This window comes from Corvus hawaiiensis, chromosome Z (assembly GCF_020740725.1).
Source record: "Corvus hawaiiensis isolate bCorHaw1 chromosome Z, bCorHaw1.pri.cur, whole genome shotgun sequence".
Classification (NCBI taxonomy): Eukaryota; Metazoa; Chordata; class Aves; order Passeriformes; family Corvidae; genus Corvus; species Corvus hawaiiensis.
In genome coordinates, this window is record NC_063255.1 from 24,114,368 (window position 1) to 24,139,459 (window position 25,092).

Sequence of the window (25,092 nt, forward strand, 5' to 3'; positions counted from 1 at the left end):
CTCCACCTCTACTGGGCCCTGGTGAGGCCACATCTGGAGTGCTGTGTCCAGTTCTGGGCTCCTCAGTACAAGAGAGAAATGGAGCTTCTGGAGAGTGTCCAGCAAAGGGTCACAAAGATGATGAGGGGTCTGCGGCATGTCTTATGAGGAGAGACTGAGAGAGCTGGGCCTGTTTAGTCTAGAGAAGAGAAGACTGAGAGGGGATCTCATCAATGCATATAAATATCTCAAAGGGGGTGCGAAGAGGTTGGTGCCAGATTCTTTTCAGTGGTGCCCAGATACTGGACAAGAAGCAATGGCAATAAACTAAAACACAAGAAGTTTCACTCAACATGATGAAGAACTTCTTTACACTGAGGGTGGCAGAGCACTGGAACAGGCTTCATGGACTGTCCCTCTCTGGAGACCTTCTAAACCCACCTGGATGCATTCCTGTATCACCTGCTCCAGGTGACCCTGCCTTGGCAGGGGGCTGGACAAGAAGATCTCCAGAGTCCCCTTCCAACTCTAACTATTCTGTGATTCATTGTAGGTCCCTTCCAATTGAAAGTATTTTATTCTATTCTACAAAATTCCCTGACAACTTGAATTAGTAAGCAATTATGCAATTTAGAATTGTAACACTGCATATTCAAAAAAAGACCAACATGTGTGAAAATGAAACAGAACCATGAAAAGACTAGATAAAGTCAACCTTGCACACGATGGTTTGCTTTGTTGGGTTTCAGGACTTTTTTCTGAACTTCAGTCTGAAGTTCTTCCTTTTGAAAACAAATATTTCCACAGATGTACTTGTAGCAAAGCATCTTCAGTTAAGATGACATAAATTTTCTCACATTTGTGAAACTGCTGTAAAAAACTCTTTGTTTTGCAGAGCACAGAGTTTGTAGCATACAAAAAACTAATAAAAGATTAGTAATAGAATAGATCTTTCTGCTATTTGTGTAGAATATTACGTTTGTAACACAGCAAAAATATGAAAATGTTTCCAACTAGAGAAGTTCTCCTACAGCTATACTGACAGATGAGAAATCAAAGAGATGTTACTTTAGGTAGTTTTACTTCATCTCAAAATGCTCCATTTCTATTCAGTAGAATTACTCAGATACTAATCTAGAACAAAAATAGCCAATAGAAGAGAGTAATATGCTACAGAAGCAACATTTAAATTTTTTTCAGTGAAAACCTGAAAGGACAGCCCAGTTTTTTTTCACTGTATGCATTTTCTCAAGGGAGATGAACTTCCTTTTCCTGAAGTCATTACAAAAATCCTTCTTCAATTGGCTTCACAATGTCACTGTAAAATTAAAAGTTTCTAAGAAAAACTGACATTTCTGAAACTTAAAGTATATTTTTCATGCGTACCCCCTTGCTGATTGAGACTCTGCATTTCCCTTTCTCTGCGATCTAGTTCAGCTGCTTTTCTTTCCAGTTCTTCTTGACGCTTTAGCAGTTCTGCCTGGGCCAAGGCATGCTCCTGAACAAAACAAATATCACCAGAGATTGATAAAAAGTATGCATATGGCATAAATATTCCAAGTCTTTTCACTATAATTAAGCATCTCCAGTTATGAAGACTGACCCAATATAGCACACATTCATGTATTAGCCAATTACTTAAAGGCAGTATTAATTTTAATTAGAAAAGCAATGCTTATTTACAAAATACATTGTTCCAGAAGTGTATTTAAATAATTGTAACTAAGAGGAACCTAGGGCCTAAAAGTTGCAGACAAACCTTTGCTATTTGTGTGTAGGAAGATGGTTCTTCTGTTGGTTTCATTATTGCTGGCTGGGTACTGGGTACATTAGGCATTTTCACATTTCCTGGAGGAGGCTAAGAAAACAAAAGACAGTAATAAGGAAACATTTTCCTATTCTAATAAACTTCATTATATCTGTAGGAACCAATCTAGTTGTTTTAAAGGAAGCGCTGCTAATAGAAACTGGCAACTTGATACGCTGCTTGCAATATTTACAACCTTTAAAAAAAAGACATCAACTGAGTTCTGTGGTGCAGCTTATCCTTCATTACTTTCAATAAACAGTCAAGGAATTTTAGGATTCAGTAGAAGTAAATGGAATTTTAATTTTGTTCAGACGTTAATGTTAATACAGACAGTTACTGTTTCAGAGAATTGCAGCACTTAACAGTCATCTATTCATATTCTGAAACACAATGTCATTTATTAATAACGTCTTCCAGAGCCTTCTACTTAACAAAGGCTTACATCACTTGGCTAACTAAAGAAGTAATGTACCATATTAAACTTTCAAATTCAGAATCCATAATCTATTGCTTGACTATTTTACCAATTTTTGCTAGGTACTCCAGAATTTCTGCTAGGCTGATACATGTGTTAAGAATATAATCCCAGCAAAAGTTGCATTTCAGCCACTGTATTCAGAGGATACAGACTGTTCCTGAAATACAGTAGTATTTCTTTCATTAAGTACAGAAAAGAAGCGCATGTTTTTGCATACTACTTTGTTTTCATACTTACTTAGCTTCATACTGTGTGCACAGGTAAAAAAAGTTGTACTTGATCAAAACTATCTTAAATGGTAGAAGTTCAGTATGGCTTTAATGTGGTTTTTCAGGTTACTATTCAAAGATCACAACAATGCACAATAGGCACAGGTATTATAAATCATCTACTATAGATGCAGAACCTAGTGAAGAAAGCATTGTGGTCATAGAGCATTTCAAGTTGAAAGGGACCTATAAGGATCATGGAGTCCAACTCCAAACTTAAGTTGGCTAAGCAGGACTTTCCCCTCACAGACCAATGCTGGCTATGACAGCATTGTCTCTCAGGTATTTTTCCCTTGCTCACAGAATAACCTTAATTTTACCAGGCACTGCAGTGAAACTTACTGGCCTGTAATTACCAAAGCCTTCCTTCTAAGTCTTGCTGAAAACTGGGACAACATTTGCCAGCTTCCACTCAACTGGTACCTTTCCAGACTACCAACACCATTGAAAAATAACATGGAGAAGACCCATGATATCATCAACCAGCTCTTTCAGTACACTGGGATGAATTCCATCAGGCCTCACTGACTTCATTCAGTTGGAGCAGTAAATCTTGGAACACCTTCAGAGTTTATACAGCCTTGAAGTCACAGGACTACAGGGGACCATCCCTGGGCCCATCACTGGTGTTAGAGGTAAAAAAGGCACTAAATATCTCTGCTCTGTCCACATGCCTATTTGTGAGGTGACTGACCTCATCAAGTAATGGACCAACATTATCTCTGCACATCCTTTTGCTGCTGACCTTTTTAAAAAGCCATTTTGTTTTCCACCACAGTGTTGTCCAGCTTGGATGCTCATCAAGCTTTAACCACACAAATCTCTTCCCTGCAGTGGCAGCCAGCCTCTGCAGCCCTCCTGTGTCATCTGTCTATGCTTTCAATGTCCATACACCTCCCATTTTTATTTAAGTTCTAGGAAAAGATTCCTGCTCAGCCAAGCTGGCCTTCTGCCCCATTTCCTTGAATTACAATACTTTTAAGAGCCATCTTTTAAGAGCTCAAGAGCAGGCAAATTCAAAAATTACCATCATGCTTTTTAAACTCAGTTTGCTCTAAGTCTTCCTGTCAAACTACTTATTTTTATAACTCTAATCAAAGCTGAGAAGCAAAAAAAATACCAGCTACTTACAATGAAACAAACAGAAGTATTCAAATGCCTTGGAAAATCATTTAGCTATCAAAATAATGCTCAACAAAAACCCCTGGAAAACACAGCTGCACAGTTTGGGCTTTTCCTAGAAGTAAGAAGTACTGAAGTTGTATTAGTACACTCTCAAGTTCTAGCATTGTGCTTACACCCAGGGCTGCATCAAAAGAAGCTTGCCCAGAAGCGGCCCATGTCAGGGGAAGCATTTCTGCCCATTCCCTCTGCTCTCATGACACCCCAACTGGATTACTGCACCCAGTCCTGAGGCCCCCAGACTAAGAAGACCATGGACATAGTGAGTCCAGAGGAAGGACACCAAGATGATCAGAGGAATGGAGCACCTCTGCTGTGAGGACAGGTTGAGAGAGTTGGCACTGTTTAGCCTGGAGAAGAGAAGGCTCTGGGGAGACCTTATAGCACCTGGCAGTACCTGAAGGAACCCGACAACAGAGCTGGTAAAGGGACTTTTGACAAGGGCATGCAGTGACAGGACAAGGGGGAACAGCTTTAAACTGAAAGAGAGTAGGTTTCGATTAGATATTAGGAAGAAGTTCTTTATCATGAGGGTACTGAGGCACAGGAACAGATTGCCTGGAAAAGTTATGGATGCCCCATTCCTGGAAGTGTTCAAGGCCAGACTGGATGGGGCTTTGAACAATCTGGTCCAGTGGAAAGTGTCTCTGCCCACAGCAGAGGTCTGGAACTAGGCAACCTTTACCAACACCAACCATCCTATGACTCCTTGACTTGACAGTCCAACCCTTCCATCCTTCTGGAACCTGGAAGACTTGGTCTCATGTCAGGCATAATGACAATTTAAAAACAATACTTGATCCATGTTTCTTACCTCAGAAAAAAGCCACAGTCATCCTGTAAAATTTCTTGTATTTCTCATTTCATACTCCATAGAATTATATTTATGTTTGAATTGGAAAAGACCTTTAAAAGGTCATCCAGTCCAACCCTGCTGCAATAAGCAGGGACATCTTGAACTAGATCAGGCTGCTCAGAGCCCTGTCCAACCTGATCTCGAGTATTTCCAGAAATGAGCAAAGTCTGACTTACATTTCAGGATGAAGTTTTAGAATTCTGCCTTAGTTAATATAGAATTTACTAAGTATACAAAATGAAACACACTTTTATTCCTTTATAGATCAGTATATACATGGAATAGTTGGGAAAGAATGATGCTGCCTGTTACTTCCTAGAACACAGTGAAGTAATTAAATACTGTGGGGGAAAACTCAAGACTCCCCAGGAAAACATGCTGAGCAGTAAGACTTAAGATACCAACTTCTGTTCCAGGAGATTGAAAAAGATGACCTCCCAAGATTCCTTGCAAGCTAGACCTGGTATATTTTGTCATACCTATCTGTTCATGTGCTGTTGGTTGCCTGTCCAGGTGCTATTGGTGTCTTAGGGACTTGGGTAGGGATGAGTGGCTCACAGCCTGCATGGGATTGACAAGTCATTCACAACAAGACAGGTGGTCAGCAATTCTGTCTTTTTAAGGGTACAAATCTTAACGCTAATTACCTACACTTGTATTATGAGGACTGCAATAACCTCCTGTGAATGGATAAAGCCGTATCATGCTGTCTCACCACATTTTGACAAGGCAAGTACATCAGCTGTATTTGTTTTTACAGGAACTTTACTTCATAGATCCATGGTCTCTGACTGCTCGTTGACATGAATATACGGTATCTTGAAATTCAACCAACCCCACTGTACAATAACCCTTTTTGTTTCAACCCCGGATGGTACTTCTGGGATTGATCTTTCTAATTCATGCCTTGCTGTCACAGCAGCACTGAGAGACAAAGTAAATCACTGAGACCTCTCTTAAAGAGAAGAATTTTTGTTAAAGAAACTTCTTCACCCTAGTTTTCCCACAGCAGAGTCCATGTTTGATTTCAGGCAGGTACCACAGTAAGGACAGCTTGAGCTGAGAGACACCTAGAAAAAAGAAATCCCTGGGCTTTTATAGCTTTACAACCTATGAACTCATTCTCCACGTGATCTTTATGTGCCCTGCATATGCCTATTGGTCCCATACGATTTTTGATCTGGGGCCTACTAGTTCTTAATAGAATTCTTTATCTGTAGCTGTTTTTATCTGGATATATTGCCGCTTCTGTTGACAGCGGCAGCTTCTTAATCTTTCAGTCTGCACTTGTCTTAGAGGTTTCCTTCACAAAATTAAGTAACAGTTCAAGATTAGCTCAACTTTTCAAGGTGAAAGTCAGCAGTTTGCAGCCTAAGGCTTCAGCAATAATCAATTTAAAAATAATCAGAATACAGTTTAAAAATTTAATCTAACTAAACTTGTTTTCAGCAGCTGACTGGAGATAAGTGTTCAAAAGACATTCTCTCTTGAATTGATTTCCTCATATGGGTGAAGCTTATTTACTGGGGGCAGGTTAAAACTTCCAAAAGAAGCCAGGAGTGGATGATCACTTTGGTTTCCTACAGACTTCTGTGTTTTTCTACTGTGTTTAGATACAAGATGGAAGGATAGGGAGCCACCCAGGAATTTGCTGAAAAAAAAAAAGTCCATTGAAATACATCTCTTGAAACAATGACTGAAAACCCAACCGCCCTAATGAATTTTTCCAATTTTTTTTAATGCAGCAATTTGAAATTGGTTGCTATATGCATTATTGTGTATAGGTATATATGGGTATACAGGCATATCTATATACACAGAGTGCCCAGAGAAGTTCAAGACTTAGAAGCAGGAAGAGATTAAAAGCTTTCTTTAACATGGTTTCATTAAATGATGAAGCAGAAATACTAATTGTATAATCTCATCTTCATTGCTGTTTTTCAGAAACATGAGGAAAAGACATAGTATAATCTCCATGGTCACTGTTGGAGCTAGAGACAAAACCACTGAGGATCAGCCAAGGATATTTAATTTGACATTTACACCATTCCCTGAATTTACTTTTTGTTGGCCCATCACAGGGGTCCCCCTCAAAGGGGTCCCCAGACCCTGCCCCAGAGCACCAGAGATGATGCAACAGACCCTCAGTGTTGCAAGGGACAGTGTCAAGCCAGCCCCTGCAAGAGAATCACATGGGCGTTCCCACCTGGCCCAAAGTGTATATTAATCCACGGAATTCTGCACTCTTCTGCGTGTGGCGGTGTGTCGTGTGGTGGTGTGGTGTGCTGTGGCAGCGTGGTGTGGCAGCATGTAGCGGCGTGGCCACAGCAGCGATGGGGGACCCTCACCACGAGCAGACCAGATGGAGGGGAGCAACGAGACATCATTGGGACCCTCGGATGGGTGATCTGCTTCCACCTAACCCCTGTCACCTCTCCCTGTTCCCCCACTCCCCCCACACACTTTTTTTTTCTATTTCTTTCTCTCTTTTCTCTTCCCTTCTCTTTGCCTCTCTACTATTAAATAAAATACATCCATTTTTTGGCATCAACATCTAACCTCATTTGGTTTTAATCTCGTTTCTGGGGATATTTTGAACCTTCTAAGTTCTTTCCGGTTTATGCACAGAGACTTAGCTTGCTTTGCTTTTCTGGGTCTAAACCAGATTGCAACAGCTATGCAACTTTGTTAAAATGCTGGTTTATATCAATGAACATAGAGCTCCTTCTCTCTCACGACTGAATTGTGTCGCTCCATCCATGGCATTGCAAATACTCAAATACGAATACTCCCTAACAGTACTACCAGATTCATCATAAAAAATAACACTGCATTTTAAAAATGCAGTATTTGAATGTTTATAAATTGTATTGACAGAAAATAACCAGCCACACATTTTGCTCATCTTGCACAAGATCTTCACTATCAAAAGCAGCCAGTGAAAAATGCAGTTACAGTAGGAATTTAGTATCCCATTTCTTGTGTTCCTCACCACAACAGAAAAGCACAAGGTATGTTGAAATCATACAAATCAGAAACATAAAACATATTTATTTGACATAAATTTTTCCTTTCACTACCGCACCACTATTCAAAGCCTGTAGACTGTTATGGAAACACCATGTTTCCTCAATTCTGAGCAACATTTTCATTAAGTGAAACAGAAATCAAAATCAAAACCCTGATGGGGAAGTGTGCCACACTCATAAGCTTCAAAGCCAGTGAAAAGCAGAAAACTATAAGGACAGACTATCAGTAGGCTTATTAACAGGGAAAAAACTCAGTTCTGTTTTGGTCCCCTTTCAGAAGGCCACTCTTCCTTAACAAATCAAAGCTCTCTTAAATCAGCCGTGCCAATGCATCCTCCAAAAACCTAATGGAACTATCTATTCTTACGCATCTTCCACCATCCGTATCTAGCCCATCATACATTTTACAACATCAGTCCCAACTGTGAAAATAAAACCTCACAAACTAAAAAAGATTAACAGCATGATTAAGAAATAAATGTGCTTACTGTTCTTGAATCAGAGAACGGATTGTACTCATCAAGCCCTGGAGGAACATTTCTTGTCACTTGTGTAACAGAAGGATCCTAGAAGCGGAAACAGTTGCGTAAATTTATGCACATGTATATAACCAAAAAGTCAACACCCATACCATTATATCATATAAACTCAGATTTTCTTTCAAAGTAAAAAAGGTTTGTTTTCACTAAAGAAGTCTGTAAACATCCACCTCATTATCTCCAAAATAACATCTTTTCATTCTGAGCTTCTTAAAAACCTAGATTAACGCAGTATAACAGAAACCCCATCTGTCATCTACTTGATTTATAAGGAAAAAAGTTCTCATCAAAGAAGGGAAAAAAACTCTAACCTGCTATGCTGTCGACTGGACTCCATGCCTAGACACTCAAAAAGTATAACAGAAGAAAAGAGCTTTCTCTAACCCTTGGATTTCCCTACCCAGAAGTACATCCAACCTCATCAGGAACAGAAAAAACATTTCATAAAAATGAAGCTGAAGAAATGGGGTCCCAAAATGCCAAAAGCACTTCTGATCTAGCTTCTACCTGAATTAGTAAAATTAAGGAAAAAGTTTATTTTCTTCTTTAATTAACGATACAGCAAGAAAGACTGCTTGAAATTTAGCTTCAGAAACTATTTCAGGAATGAAATACTTCTCTGTGCTAGAGACAGGCAGGCTTTGTTCTGCAGAAGAGCAGAAGTGCCCACCAAAATGGACCACACCACCTTATTGAAAAAAACCTGTACTTATTCCACGTGATGGCTGGTTCCACCACATTGTTTCTGTGCCTTAAAGTTTTTGCATCTTCAGAATATACCACTGGACAAAAGGAAGGCTTTCTCGAAAATTAATAAATCCATTTATTCAATACTGCTAGTTACATTTATAGTTACATGAATGTACAAATGTACAATATTTTATACATACATCAAATACAAGAGAGCTATAAATACACTATTTACATATTTTGTAACAGTTATGTTTAGATATACATATTTTCTTATTTCCAACAGCCAAGTTCAACATTAGAAAACAAACCAGAGTTGATAAAGACTGAGAAGAAAATAAGTGTATATATTTATATATGTATTTACATTCATATTTCCTTTAAAGACAGATACATTTAAAACTTTACACAGGATGCAAAGAATAACAAGAAGGGGTTCTACAGGTATGTTAAGCAGAAAAGGAAGGTCAAAGAAGTTCACCCTCTGATAATGCAGCCGGTAACAATGGCAAACTGGTAACAATGAAGGAGGAGAAGGCTGAGGTACTCAATATTTTTGCCTCAGTCTTCAAAGGCAGCCTCTCTTCCCATACCTCTGAAGTGGATGGACAACAGGAGGAGAACCGGGAGAACAAAGTACTACCCACTGTGAGAGAAGATTAGGTTCTTGACCAGCTGAGGAACCTGAATTCACCGAAGTCTGTGGGACCTGACAAGATGCACCTGAGAGTCTTGAGAGAACTGGCTGATGGAGTTGCCAATCCACTCTCCATGACATTTGAAAAGTTATGGCACTCAGGGCAAGTCCCAGGCGACTGGAAAATAGAAAACATGGTATCCATCTTTAAGAAGGGTAGAAAGGAGAACCCTGAGAACTACTGGCCTGTCAGTCTCACCTCTGTGCCTAGGAGATGATGGAACAGATCCTCCTGGAGGCTGTGCTAAGGCATGTGGGGGGACAGGAAGTGATTCAAGACATCAGTGACAAGTGTCTCTCAAGGATCTGTATTGGGACCAGTGTTATTTAATATCTTCATTAATAACATAGACAGATTGAGTGCACCCTCAGTGAATTTGCAAATGACCCCAAGCTGAGTGGTGCAGTTGACACAGCTGAAGGATGGGATGTCATCCAGAGGCATGTGGACAAGCTCTAGGAGAGAGCCCATGGGAATCTTACGAGGTTCAACAAGGCCAAGTGCAAGGTGCTGCACCTGGGTCAGAGCAACCCTGGTATCAGCACAGGCTGGGGGATGGACAGATCAGAGCAGCCCTGCCCAGAAGGACTTGGGGGTGCTGGTGGCTGAGAGGCTGGACATGACCCAGCCGTGGGCACTCACAGCCCAGAGAGCCAAACGTGTCCTGGGCTGCATCCAAAGCAGTGTGGCCAGCAGGGCCAGGGAGGGGATTCTGCCCCTCTGCTCTGCTCTGCTGGGACCCCACCTGCAGTGCTGCATCCAGCTCTGGGGTCCCAGCACAGGAAGGACATGGAGATGTTGGAGCGAGTCCAGAGGAGGCCAACCAGAGGATCAGAGGGATGGTGTTGCAGTGGGGATACTGCCACATGCATATACTAAACCAGGCGTCCCGTGGAAAGGAAATATATATGGACAGACAGATTCTTGCTAGCTGTTTCAGAGATGTTTATTTCTCCAGCCGCATGGCCGGAGCTCTGCCCAGGAACTGTCCCAGTCACGGGCCCAAGGGTCCTTCTGCCCGCGCAGGGAACACAAACCAACCAATGGGAACGAGGCTGAGCAGGGGCAGGGAAGCCCCGTGTCTGTGCCCTCAGGGCCCCTCTCCCAGGGCTACACGGCAGGGGAGGGACCCCAACAGGATGGAGCATCTCTCCTATGAAGACAGGCTGAGAGAATTTGATTTTTTCAGCCTGGAAAACAGAAGGCTTAAGGATGACCTAATTGTGGCCTTCCAGTACCTGAAGGGGCCTACAAGAAAGATGGAGAGAGACTTTTTACAAGAGCATGCAATGACACGACAAGGGGTGTGGATTCAAACTGAAAGGGAGTAGGTTTAGGTTAGGTATTAGGAAGGAATTCCTTACTGTGAGGGTGGTGAGACACTGGAACAGGTTGCCCAAGGAAGTTGTGGATATCCCATCCCTGGAAATGTTCAAGGCCAGGCTGGACGGAGCTCTGGGCAACCTGGTCTAGTGGAAGGTGTCCCTGCCTACGGCAGGGGGGACAGAACTAGATAATCTTTAAGGTCCCTTCCAACCCAAGCTGTTCTATGATTCTATTGCATAAATGTCAAAATTTTTTAAAAATACAATAAGTGACTTAATCTACATTTAAGTAAATACACAAATTATTAAGCTAAATTTAAAAAAAACCAAATTTAAACACAAAATCTGCCTTCTTAGAATCAGCATCTATTATGGCATTAGGTTAGTCTTGTTAGCAGAAGCTTTATCTGCCAATGTAGGAAGATGACTTTCTTCATGGCTGCAGTCAACTTATTTACAGCTAGAAAAAAACAGGTTAGAACACCTATCAGCTCTAAAATCCTAAGGGACAGAGCAAATGAGAACAACTCTGTTTTTCCCAATAGCTAGCCACAAAATTATTCATTAGAGGCAATTTTAAAAGTTTGCTATAAAAAAGCTTAAGAAAAATCATTGCATCAAAAATTAATTATATGTTGCACATTTAAAACAAATTCACGTACATAAGCATACTTAAAACAACACCCTTCTGGTCACAAAACAGTTTTTGTTAAAGCTTACATTTAGTTGCAAAGCAGTATTTTAATGGTCACTGGACAAGAATCACCCTTTCTAAAAATGTATACAAAACAATGTTAAATGCAATTCAACATCAGCTTTCCTATATTTGACTCACACTTTAATTAGGTATTTCAAAAAAGCCATGCTGGTGACAGTCTCCCTCACAAGTCTGCAGTAGTTACCATCCTAGACTCGATACATTGTTACAACTAAAGTATCATCAGGTCTTGCATAAACTGGTAAACTAATTCCTTGTTACCATTTTCTTTGGTTAAATGGCTATCACAAAATACCGTGCAGCTGAGGGACAAAAAAGAAGGAAAGCATGGTCTGGTGAGCATGTTTCTTGTCAAAATTCAACGAAAAATTACTTGAAATGTTGAATAGAAAAGTACATAAAAAATAAGGGAATCATTAAATATATCATTTGAATTACACATTGGTTTACTAGATTCATCAGTACAAGATCAAAAAAGATGAAGTTAAAACAAAGTTAATACAAATAAGACAATTTCATAATTCAATATCCAGAATAGTAGAAAGCTGTATACAGCTGAAAACTTTTATCTTATTGTGGTGTGTGTATTGTAGCCAGCAGCAAAGCCCCCAAACTGGTTGCTCACTCACTGCTCTCTGCAGTGGGATGAGGGAGAGAACTAAAAAGGAAAAAACAAATAAAACTTGTGGTTGTTACGAAAAAATACAGTTTAAAGGTGGGAGGGGAGAGGGGAAGGTAGAAGCAAAAAAAAAAAAGGCAACAAAACTCCCCAAGTCATGCAAAGGCAATTGCTCACCACCTCCCACCAATAGACACATGCCCATTCAGTTTCTGAGCAATGGTTGCTTGGAACAGACCCCCCCACTACCACCACCACCAGCACTGCTGCCAAGCACAATGTTACACAGCATGAAAGATCCCCCTGGTCAGCTGGGGTCAGCAGTCCTGCCCGTGTCCCGTCCCAGCCCCTTGCCCAAGTCTATTCCCTGAGGAAGCAAGAGTGTGAAAACAAAGGTGGTCTTGGTGCTGTGCAAGCACTGCACAGCAATGTGCAAGCACACTGGTGCCTTCCCAGCACTGCTCTTGTTACAAATCTGAAACACAGCAAGATAAGGACTGCTACGAAAAAAATTAACTCCATCCTAGTCAGACCTAGTACACTTATTCCAGTCTTTACATGTTAATGTCAATTAGCAGAGCATAAAGCACTTTGTTCATGCTTTCAGTATGATACCCCTCTCAAAAATGTTCTCATATAATTCCCTCTTTTAAACAGAAATGTTCAAGTATAGACACATAAGCAACTTGTGATCACTAACCATCAGCCACACAGTGAAACAGCAGGTCTAATTATTATTACTTGAATAGCACTTAGCATTTTAGGTTGAATTAGCTGCTTAAAAAGTGTATTTCAACACTGAAGTTGTGTTTGAAGAGTGCACTACTAACCAAATAACTCAGCCCAATTGTGCTTGCAGACAATAAATTCAATTACTTCAATAACTACAATATCAGACTCATAAGACCCACTGAACAGCAGCCATTTCTGAAATGCACGAAACAGTGGTCAAATTCAGAAGAGCAATCTATATTCAGAAATATATAAACAGTTTCTAATAAATAGTAAGTATCTGATGAAAGAAAGCCTTTTTTTCCTCAAAGTGTTTCAGAGAAGACCAGGGCCAAAAAGCTCCTTAGATCTCTTTGTACATCTACTGTGACATTCTAACACTCAAAATGAAAAGAAACATATGCTGAGACAACCAAGGGTAATAGAGCAACAGTCTTAGCACTCAAAAGTAAGTTGAACACTTAAACACACACAGTGATTAAAGCAAGAAGCCCTCTATCTGAAGTCCATTCCCATTTTGCATTAACAATTGCTACACCTCTGCCAAATACTACTATTGTTTGCTAAAGTAGCAGCAGCTCTAAAAAAAACCTGAATGACCCAGAGGACATTCAGTAACAGTGCTATTCAAGTAAAGTTTCATTACTTAGTAAAGAAAGAAAATTACAGTTGTATTGAAATACACAAATTGAACACCACCACTGCAAGTAGCACTCAAATTCTGTACTCAGAAAACTTGAATTACACAGTCTGGACTACAGCAGAAGTTTGTGACACAGAAAGACTCAAAATAAACTAGTCATCACTGGAAAAGAGGAAATCTCACAGCTGAAGGAGGCAAATACCAGCCTAGAAATTTGCATCTCTCCTATAACTCATTCATTGCTAGAACTATCCTCAGCTCTTCACAGTCAGGGTGCCCACGTGTAGGTGCTATACTAATTGTTCTGAACACCTACAGTGCACAAATGACTGATGCCAACAGGAGCTACACTTCATATTTCAAAAGACTACTTACAATATTTCTGAAGAGATTAGACCTCACATCCCACAAAACACAAAGAATTGTTTTGAATCATTTACCTTATACTCACTGCATCTCATTTTAAAAATGGAGCAAATGCCAACTCATCTAAACACAGTGAGGAAAACCGTGAAGCACTCATACTCACTACTGCAGAATAAAAAAACACATTAAATTTAAAAATTGTTCAGGGTTTGAATAATGAATACAAATAATAAATGTTGTGCAGGACGACATACTCAGACGAAGTGGCATTTAAATGAATGCTATCAAATTTCTGTGTTGCATGACATGCATATTCTAATGGTTAAAAACAGTAAAAACCAATATTCCACAGGAATAAGTGAATCTATGCTGTAGTAATTTATTTTCCATATCTGATATTCCACTCAGCCTTATTCCACCTAAACTCCTGCCAGTTCAAACCTGGAGCTTCTGACCTTTTTACTTAACTATTAGTCATACAACCACAGAACAGAATTAAAAACAGACTATTTTTCATATCCAGCCACTGTAGCTATTGGTGCATTTAAGCCACACACAATCATTTCAGACGACATTTTCAAGATCTGAAATAGTCTAGGAGACCAAAGTTTTAAGAAAGTAGCAAAATTTAAGTTAGTCATTTTCCATCTAAATCTTTCATTTTACCTGCTTCTTGCAGCCTTTCTCCTATAATGTCCATCTCAAAAGCAAATATGTAGCACACTTTTTTTAATCCCTACAAGACAGGTTCAAGCAGCAACCTACTTTTTATGCCAAAAATGGAAAAGTCAGGAAAAACATCCCAACAAACAGTAACACAAACTAACAAAACACACCCAGAACAAACAACACATTTATATTTCACATTCGTAAGGGCACCTACAGAAGTATTGAAAACATCTTCTGTGCCAAACTAACAAATTATGCTCACATCACTCAGATAAAATTAACTGAATACCCAGTTATCACAGAGGGTGTACAAACACAATTAACTACAAACGAGAATGTTTAAAACAGAGCAGAATAATCCATTCTATGTGAGCTTCTGCAGCTATTTAAAAAATAAAATTGTTGTCTAGGAGACCAAAACTAGTCATCAGCTATCAGTTCCACTAACACAGAAGACACTAGCAAATTAAAGACTGAAGTAAATAAATCTGTAACAATGCTTGGTATTACTGTTCACTGCATATGGGTCCAGAATTGTTCCACCATCAGTAAAATACTTTGAAAGAATACATAATCTAGTAATAATCCAAAAAAGACCATCAGCTAAGTTTACATTTTTAGTTGTGATTTTGATTTCTTTACAGTGAAGATAATATAGTGAACTAGGAATCAGCCCCTCCAAACTGTCATTCATACTGCGGAAAAAACTTTTCACTTAGTGGGATACCCTCTCTTCTACCAAGAAGACAAAAGCATTTCCTGCACAGAACATTTTTTCAGTTTAGTCCCAAGGACCAGCCGGGAAGTAAAAGCAGTATTTTATTGCAGAGGTCAGGAAATGGGGCTTATAAACACTAAACACTGACTTGGATAGAGATTATGTTTTTACAACACATCAGCAATTGAAAACAATTTCAAATAAAGATCACTTAAGCTAAACAGAACCAAAAAAAATAGTAGGAATGAGGAACAGGGAAATATGCATAAAATACATTTACAAGGAAAAGAACAGGAGGAACAAAGGTAACTACTAAGAATAGGATAGTAAGATAAATTTTTAATCCTCACTGACAAGGGCAAGAATGAAAGACAAGTATCTTCCAAGAACTGGATACCAGGAGTATTGTACATCAAAAGAACACAATAATCATGCTGATTAGAAAAAAGCATAAAACTAAAATGCTCTGCTTAAATGTGACGATTTTTCTTTTTTTTTTCTTTTTGCCTTTTTTTTTTTAAATTTACACAGAATTCATAGGACAGTGCCAAATAATCTGAGGAAGCAGACAGAAGTATACCTCGTTATAAAAAGATTAAAGAGAAACAATATACTATGAACATCAAAATGAATTTTAAAAGAAGAGAACTAATTATTTTTAGTGAATGAAATAAAAAGAAGTAAACATGGATAACACTTCATCAGTTACACATCTCCCTAAGTACAGCTAAGAGACAAGCTACAGAAGAAGACTGTAGAAATCTTAATTTTTTACCTTAGCTCTATGTTAACAATGATCTTTCAATGCCTAGAATAGTTGCAAACCAAGAAAACAGTTCTCCTCAACACAAAAGCTCCTAAAATAAAGTATCGTTATATTAATTCACTGTATCAATCCTATAACCTCCCTCCTCAGTCACTGGCTATCCTTTAGTTCTGCCACCCTACAATTTTTCTCTTTTATTTCAAGATTCCCACACATAAGCTTTATGCAGCCTACTGCTTCACCAGTCACTGACATCAACCAGTCTTCACTTTGAAACTTCTTCGGCATTTACTGTTTCATAACCTCACCTTCACCTAGCTGTACATTTTTTCTTTTGTGTTTTGTGCTGGAAGGAAGCTCCCAGAAAGCAAAAGAGGCATAACCCAACCACTCCCAACTACTCAATATTCTCAGTAAAGGTGTCATTCCTTTAAAGTCTGACTGTATTACAGAAGCCAGAGGTCTACCAAGACTGGATTCAGACCGGCGAATCCATGAAGGGGAAAATCATGGGATTAGCTCCACAAATCTAACAAAATCAATCCTGACCAACTAGGATTTCTTACCCTACCACTCGAACCGAAAGGCTTTTCTAGATGAATAGGATATTTTTTTTCCATTTCCAGCTAAGTTCTCCATTGATTACTATAACTTATTCCCTATACCAAATTCATAATAGCCTTTTTCTAAATAGGAGCAAAATAATAGCACACGCTTAAGTAAGAGTTCATCCTGAAGTTTTGTGGATTTTCATTTTGGCGGTGGGAGGAGGTTATAGTAACAGTAACTGTTGTACTTCCTGCTCTCTGTGGAGTACTCCCTAAGATAACACCACTGGGTCAGAAAATTAAGCAAAAATGCAACACAAAATGCCTGAAACTACTGGTCTGACTTTTTTGATTTCTTAACCAAAGAGAAAATTATCCAACACACTTTTCATAAATAGGTTCTGGAGTGTTTCTCAGTCCCACAAGACCCACACATTGAATAAATGAACATTGAATAAACATTTATAAAAAATTATTTCTGGACTTATAATAATAAAAAAATAAAAATATCCTAGTAGCCGCAAAACAGTTCTTTCATAATTCCAAGTTTTTCAAGTTTAACATATTGATCACTTACCAGCCATTTTCCTATCCCGTCATTAAATGATGTTCAAATAGTTTTCATTCCCACTCTGCCAGAACACAATTATTAAACTGAATAATGCAGAAGTAGCCCACTGGGATTTCTTATACTTGGCTTTTGAGTGGTGCCTGTTATCTGCCATATCCATCACATAAAAGCAGTGCTGTGAAGGGTTCTAAGCTACTGAGAAGACAAGGTCCCCACCTCTGAAACGTAAAAGAACTTCAGAGGCTGACAAGGTCAAATTTGTCCTAAAGTTTGCACCAGCCTCATCTTGCAATGGAGTACTGGATGCCTAAAAAATTACCACCTCCATCTCACAGCTGTTCTCAAATTGTTCTCCTTTCCCAGCTCTGATATGTGTGTTATGTTCCTCTTTGCACAGTATACAGTGCAATAAAAACACTATGCAATATGTGCTAACACTTCAGTGAAAATCTAGGGAGAAAAACACAGTTATAACAGATACTGAATAACGACTACAACACTTTGCAGTTTTAATAGATTACAGTGCAGTTACAGCACTGGTGAAGTGTCCTCTTGAAAGCCAACTACCATGCAGAACAGCTAAAGGACAACCCACTACCACAATGTTCAGCATTAAATTATGCGAGATTTAGGGGAGTTCATAATTTTTGAAGACATGAAGGGAAACCAGCTAGTAGAAGTCAGAAAAAATATCAGTATTTTATGTCCTTTACTAACTTTAGGACAGACAACTTAAATCAGTATATTTTATAGTCAGATACAAGAATTAAAACACAGTTATGCACATAGGCATGAGACAAAACTTCTTCATTCTAAAGCTACACAAACACTTTATACAATAAAGTGTCCCAATCCTTCAAAAAAAAAAAAAAAAAAAAAAAAAATCAGGACTTCTCTTTCTTCCTGTAAGTTTCTATCACTTTAGCTTCACTTCAGCAACCAAGGTATAAATTGTATAGATTCTGCTGCCATAGAAGGTAACAGTCATTTGCACCATTGCTTTCAGTATCAAACCTCCACGTTGCATTTCCCGCCAAACCAGAGAGAAGATTAATTTGTGGTCATATGAGTCAAGATTAAGTGTAATACCCAATTTATAATTGGAATTACTTCTGCACTTAGCTCTAGTGACTCAAGTAATCCTGTGACCTCAGTGGGAGCAATTCAGTGCCATTTTTAGGTATCTTAAGAGCATCTCAGCAATCCAAACAAGAATGTCAGTCATAACAGAACTATGTAAGATGTGTCTTTTTGGAGCAACAACTCAAACGTAACCACAGTTTGGATACCTAATGCCACTCAAAGAAACTACTCAAATGCTTAGCATTACATACATTTGAGGTTTTCTTTGATTGTGCGCTCCCACACAAAAACTGACCCAGAAAAAAATCTTCTTATCTCATACTGGTTAGGCTTTTCCTTGAAGGTCACCATTCACATTTGAACAGAAATGTACCTTAGTTTTCAGGCCTATCATAATTTCTATAGTGCCAGATACATGCATCTGCACAGAGCAAGCATATCAGATGAACTGGCCCAATAGACTTCATCACACAACTCAGTCTTTGTCGTTCTCATTCTACAGCAACCAAAAAATAACTGTTTCATGTTTCAGTAACTAACAGTCAGTTTTCAAACCTTCTGCTGCCTATCTGCCAAGATTCAAAGGTCTATAAAATTCATAGTTCTACCTAAAAAAACTTCTCTGAGTAGTAGGATTGTTCACTTATAAAAGAAAAAAAAAAATCAAACCAAGAACACAGAACCAACAATTTTTATTGTAGATGAACTGCTGATTGTTTCAGAGTAAATGATACTTACACTGAATTTTGAGACTGCTATTTCAGAACCTTTGTAACTGTATCACCTCCCTAGACAGAAGACTACAACTATCAACTATCCTATGACATTAAAAAAAAAAAAAACAACAAACCACAAAGTGACAGCTACATTAGAAATGTGCCTTTGTTTTGTCATACAAAATTTATTTCATGCTGCTTTAGCCTATTCAAGATAAACTGTCAGGATCCTAAAGGTTCCCAAACACCTTATAAGTGGTCAGACCCCACTCCTTACTAACACCTCACCTGGTCATCAGAGGACTGCTGGCTGACCCTGTTTACTTTCACTGGACATGATCCTGATTCTGACTTGGCTTTCTAATTTGGGCTCAGATCTGTCTCCTCTCTATAGACTTGCCCAGCACCGAATGCAGTTACCATTACCACATCTGTGCTGCTCACCCTTTTTGGGTGCTGTGGGACTGCACCATTTGTAAGTGAGAACTTGACAAAGTGTGAATTCACGCTCACAGGCTATGACAAGTGCTTCTTAGTAAACGAAATTAAATAGATTTCATTACTAGCTTGCTTCCAATTATGATATCTGAGGTTACACCAACTGTGTACTTCTTCACACTGCTGCTACATCATAACATATACATATAACAGGATTCTCACATCTTCATTGTTATGGTACATGAGTGCATTTTTTTCTGCACAACTTTAACATGATCAAAAGCTTGTAGATGTTAGCATGTCACTTATATGTTTGTTTGAGTACCCTCTAGTCTTTCAAAAAACCCCATCTTTTGGCTTTGTCGGTATGGCATTCAGAAGACATTTATTTAGAGAGGAAAACTATGACTTCAAAAGCATACCTGACTCTGGATTCAGTTCCAGTTTGTTGCTTTTTTAAAGCAACAAAGAGTAAAAAAAAAACAAAAATGCAAACGTTAGGTAGCCGCTTGTCTCAAAATCCACAGCATTTCATGATCAAGCCAGGTAAGCTAATTTCAGGTTCTCCAGCAGATAATTTACTTTTAGACTTCTGAAAGTACTAACTACCAAAAATATTGAGCACAGTACATGTTTATGCTTTACCTTTCTCTTTCCAGAGAACACTTTTATTTGATTTAACATCAAGCAAGAAGCTCTGCTCTAATCTTTTTATTAAAAAGCGTAAGAACAGTCACAGGAAACCTCCCATGTAGATCACAGATAGTCAATAAAACCAAAATATTTAAAGAAAAAAAGGATCTATCTTTAGACCTTGGCAACAACTCTTCCACCTGATGCCTTCCCACGCCTTCTCTGCCACACTACTTTGTGATTTCACATTAGCACAGGAAGTAGCTTCAAGAGCAAAGAAAACAACTAATCACATCATACATAAAATTATCAAGCAAAGACAGAAATACAAGTACATAAGGATACAGTGTTTTGACAACATGATTTAGGCTGTCAGAGTCCATTTGGAAATACTGGTTCTATGCGTAAAGTATTTTAAAACACACAGACAAAACTTACATATATACATGCATTAATACCCACTAATTTCAGAGCTGTTTTGCCATCAAGCTTTCAGTTATATATGAGACCTTTTGCCCCTTCAAGTTAAATGCACAGGTAATAAAGGTATGCAAAGATTATCTTTTGTGGGCAGTAGAATGTGACAGAAGTTAGCAAAGACTGAAGGAAAGGAAAAAAGCCTCTGAAAAAGTACACGGCTTTCTGGAATCATCTTCTGCAAATAAAGAAATCCAAACAGAGAGCTTCAAGTTACAGAAAAGCTGTTATAGTCTTTTTATCATGATGCACTGCAGATGAGAAGCAAAGCATGGATTCTGCCCAACAGTTACAATAGAAGTCTTTCTCTGAAAAGAAACTGGAATAAGCTTTTGCACTTTAAGCAATGTCTTCAAACTGGAAGTATAATTCAGGTACGTGCCTAGTTTAGGTCTCGCAACACTACACAGGACCAGTTACATGGTCTGATGAGCACTGCAGAGGCAGCTACACTGCGTCTAATACCCCTCACTGCCCTGGATTTTGCTAGATGTTATTTGATTAACTATTACAAGAAGTATGGAAGTAGGAAGAGAAGCATAATGTATTTCTGTTGCTGAAAACACATTCCAGAATGACACCTTTTCAGTGCTTGGTGCCAAAAAGAACAGTGCTCACTGAGATTGGTACCAGCCCAAACTATTGTTGGCAGCAGACTTGACACCAGGACTTGTGCTCATCTGGAACGTCATTGCATTCTGTACAACAAGTGAAAACAGATCTTAGCCTAAGGAATTCTAGCCTAATGAATACTATCACCTATGTTTTATGACCACAAAAACTAAACTAATGATTCAGACAAACTCTAATGAACAAACATGAGGAACGTTATGCTCCCAGCATCTATGTGAACAGAAGTATGCTTGAAATGTGGCAGCTCAATTTTTAAAAAGCTTAATTATTCCAGCTAACATTCCAAACTCGCTGCCATATACTATTGGGTGTGCTTTGAAGTGTCTGCAAGAAGTTCAGTAATATTATGAAAGTAGGTAGCTTCAGAAGTTAGTTGAACTAGATCCAAATAAAAAAGAAAGAAAAGAACATGAGTGGAAGCATCCAGGGAGGTCAGTTGGTTTTGACAGCTGAAGCCAGTGAAGAAAGAATTCACAGCTGTATGACAAGTCAACAGTGCAAAACCTAAAAGCTTTATAGTACATTACAATAATGCAGTTTGAGATGCAGCACAGAAATCTTGTCCAGCTATTGGTACCCTGATTACTTCAGACATAAGGTAAGGGAACCAGTAAGCTTGAAGGGGGTGGGAGGAGGCTGGAGAAGAAAAAGAGGCTAAATTCACTAATTCATTAAGCTCAACTATTTGGCTCAAGCAGACGAAATAAAAAAGACAGTAGTAGTGCTACCCCTAGCACAAAGCTAGGGTCAAAAAAACCCAAAAAAACAACAACTTTTCTTTTTTTTCCATCGAAATAACGCAAATGAAATAAAACTTGTACTATTTTAGCTACAGAAGGAAACATGGAACCCTGAAGTCGTGAAACGCTGTTTATCCTCCGCGCCCTGCCCCCACCCCCACTCCGAGCCTCCACGGCCCGCTGAGGGTAGAGACCCCGGCCCGCAGCTCCCACGGGGCCCTTGCCTTCCCTCCTTCCTTCTTTATTCCCTTCCCCCCCTTTCCGTCCTTCCTTCCTTCTTTCCTTCCTTCCTTCCTTCCTTCCGCGGGATGCCCGCGGCTCCGCGCAGACCGACACCAAGGAAACCTCACGGCCGCCCGCCGCCCCCTCACCTTGAAGGGGTTGTTGAGGTCCGGGTCGGCGAAGGGGTTGCTGTCAAAGTCCGACATGGCGGGGGCAGGCAGGCGGGCGGGCGCGGCGGTCCCCGGACGGCGGCTCTGCCCCTGCGGCGGCGCCCCGACAGTGCCCGGCGCAGGTGTCCCCCCGCCGCTGTCACAGCCGCTGTCACAGCCCCTGTCACAGCCCCGCGGCCCGGGCCGAGCCCGCCCCCGCCCCACCGACCGGCCACGGACCGCCCAAAATGGCCGCCCCGGAAGTGAAGTGCGGGGAGGAGGGCTTTGCGACGGCCCTGGGAGGGAGAAAGGGATAAAGGCGGAGCGGCTGCACCCGGGGCGGGTGGGGGTAGAGTTTGTGCCTGAGTCGGGCCGCTCCTGGGGCGTGGGCGTGGGCGTGGGCGTGGGCGTGGGCGTGGGCGTGGGCGTGGGCGTGGCGAGGCGGGAGGAGTGCGGAGTGCGGGAAGGGCCGGATCGCGGCCTGGCTGAGGCTTGGGCATAAGCTGTTGGTGGGAGGATGCGCCGTTAGGGGCTGTTCTCGGTCGCAGCTGCTCGTGGGGGGCAAAGGGGGATGTGTGCCGCGCCTTCGGTAGCCATCTCTGGCTGGGAGCTGTGGAGGAAGGAGGACCGGGGACTCCCCGGCAGGGCAGCTGGGCCGGCGGGCGGGCAGGGGCGGCCTTGTCCGGTGTTTGCGTAGGTGTCCCAGCCGTCCCCGACCCTCCGCTTCCGCACCCCTCAGAGCCGGTCGGGACAGCCGGTCTGGTTTGGGGAGTGAAGTGGACGCGCGAAGGTGGTCAGAAGGCCTTACTTGGTAAAACCCGAATTTAGTTTCTCGTTCCCGCCTCCTGTTGGCATGGTAAATAGTTTACCCAGCTTGTGGTTCCTCACGTGTCTGGCACAAAGGTTCTGCAAGGGCGGTAGATAAGGGACGGCTTTGAATCGCGGTCACAAAATCCCGCTTCAATGGGAGGAAGCATTTAAAAGGCCTCTTGGAATTACTCAACCATTTCCAACAGTTCAGAAGACTTTATAAATACTTCCTCAGAAATGCTGACAGTGCAGTTTGAAGAACCTGGTCCAAAAGATGCAAATAAATGGAAAAGAGCACCTTTGGTTCAGAGCTATGCTTGAAATGTGGAATTCAGTGCTCTTCATACCAAAACAGTCTACATTGATGCAACACCTTCAAAACCAGCAAATCCTGAATTTCTTCGTGCTTTCTAAAGAAATTATTTGAACTTTCATTTAAATCCAAAAAATAAAAAAGAGGTTTGGGGCAGGTCAGAGAAAATGAAATTGCTTTGACAGTAAACCTGTTCTTTTTTGCTATTCAAATGTGGGGGTTTTTCCCCACATAATAATCTAGGCTAACTGTGAGGCACACTAGTGTTAGCTCTTCTCTGATTTTTAATAGCTCCACATATCTCATGATACTGATCTTTACACTGGCAGTCATTACAATGGGGCTGTTCTGTCAACAGGCCAGGAAGAACGCTACATGTACATGAGAATTGATTTTGCATGGATCAGTAGAGAAAGCAATACTTGCTTCAAGGTCTGCTCTGATTTATGCAGAAGTTTCTCAGTTTTTGTGCAGGACTGTCGGACATAAAATGGTATGGAAATGGGACAAATCATAAAAGCATAGCTTCAAAACACTTTCAACTTCTTGGTTGCTATGAAGTGAAATACTTTAAAAAAATTAAAAGGCAGCTGTTGCACAATCAACAGAAGTACATTACAGTATTAGTCCCAATCATACATATAACTCAGTTATGGTGACAGCTCATTAAGTCATGTTGTTTTCCAGTATTCACTTATGGCTCAATATATGCTGACAGTCCAAACGCTGTGTGTGCTGACAACTGTATATTTGCTTCTCTTTGAGCTAAACATGAATGCATGCATGCATGCATGAATGAATGATTTGGCTGAAAAGAATGTATTTTCCTGTGTGGTTGCTGGTGCTTCAAATCATACATTTGACATTGTGATATTTCTCTGATAGTGATTTGTGCACAGCTACAGAGGAATAATCTCTTGTCTCATATGCCTTTCAAGGCAATTATCAAATTGGACTGTTTTCTTTGGAAAGAATAGTAAGTATTGTACAAAAACACCAGGCTGGCATCCAGTCACTAGTGGGGTTCCACAGGGCTCTATCCTCTTCGACATATTCATTCACTTGGACACAGGATTTGAAGGAACACTAAGTTTGCTGACAACATTAAATCGGGAGGAGCTGTTGACTTCTTTGAGGGCAGAGAGGCTCTGCAGAGAGTCCTTGACAAATTAGAGAGATGGACAATCACCAACCATGTGAGGTTTAACAAGGGCAAGTGCTGGATTCTGCTCTGGGATGGAGCAACCCTGGATGTACAGACAGACTGGGGAATGAGAGGCCAGAGGGCAGTGCCATGGAAAGGAACCTGGGGGTCCTGGTGGATGGCAGGTTGAACATGAGTCAGCAGTGCCCTGGCAGCCAGGAGGGCCTGGGGGGCATCAGGCACAGCATCGCCAGCTGGGCAAGGGAAGGGATTGTCCTGCTCTGCTCTGCACTGGGGCAGCCTCACCTCCAGTGCTGGGGCAGCTTTGGGTGCCACAGGATAAGAGAGATATAAAGCTATTGGAGAGTGCCCAAAGGAGGGCTACAAAGATGGTGGAGGGTCTGGAGGGGAAGCCTTATGAGGAGCAGCTGGGGTCACTTGGTCTGTTCAGCCTGGAGAAAAGGAGAGTGAGGGGAGACCTCACTGCAGTCTGCAACTTCCTCGTGAGGGGAAGAGGAGAGGCAGACAC

The 25,092-nt window shown here is 40.6% G+C and overlaps 1 protein-coding gene across 1 annotated transcript in view; it reads right to left on the reverse strand.

Moving 5' to 3' along the window:
• Positions 1-22,491, reverse strand: part of SCAMP1 (secretory carrier membrane protein 1) — a 42,621-nt gene extending 20,130 nt beyond the window's left edge. The window contains exons 1-4 of the mRNA XM_048290514.1: positions 22,297-22,491; positions 8,092-8,169; positions 1,739-1,837; positions 1,366-1,477 (exon numbers count right to left, since the gene is read on the reverse strand). Of these exons, the coding sequence (XP_048146471.1) occupies positions 1,366-1,477; positions 1,739-1,837; positions 8,092-8,169; positions 22,297-22,353 (346 nt within the window). The 5' untranslated portion in view covers positions 22,354-22,491. The remainder of the gene's footprint in view (positions 1-1,365; positions 1,478-1,738; positions 1,838-8,091; positions 8,170-22,296) is intronic.
• Positions 22,492-25,092: the final 2,601 nt, after the last annotated feature.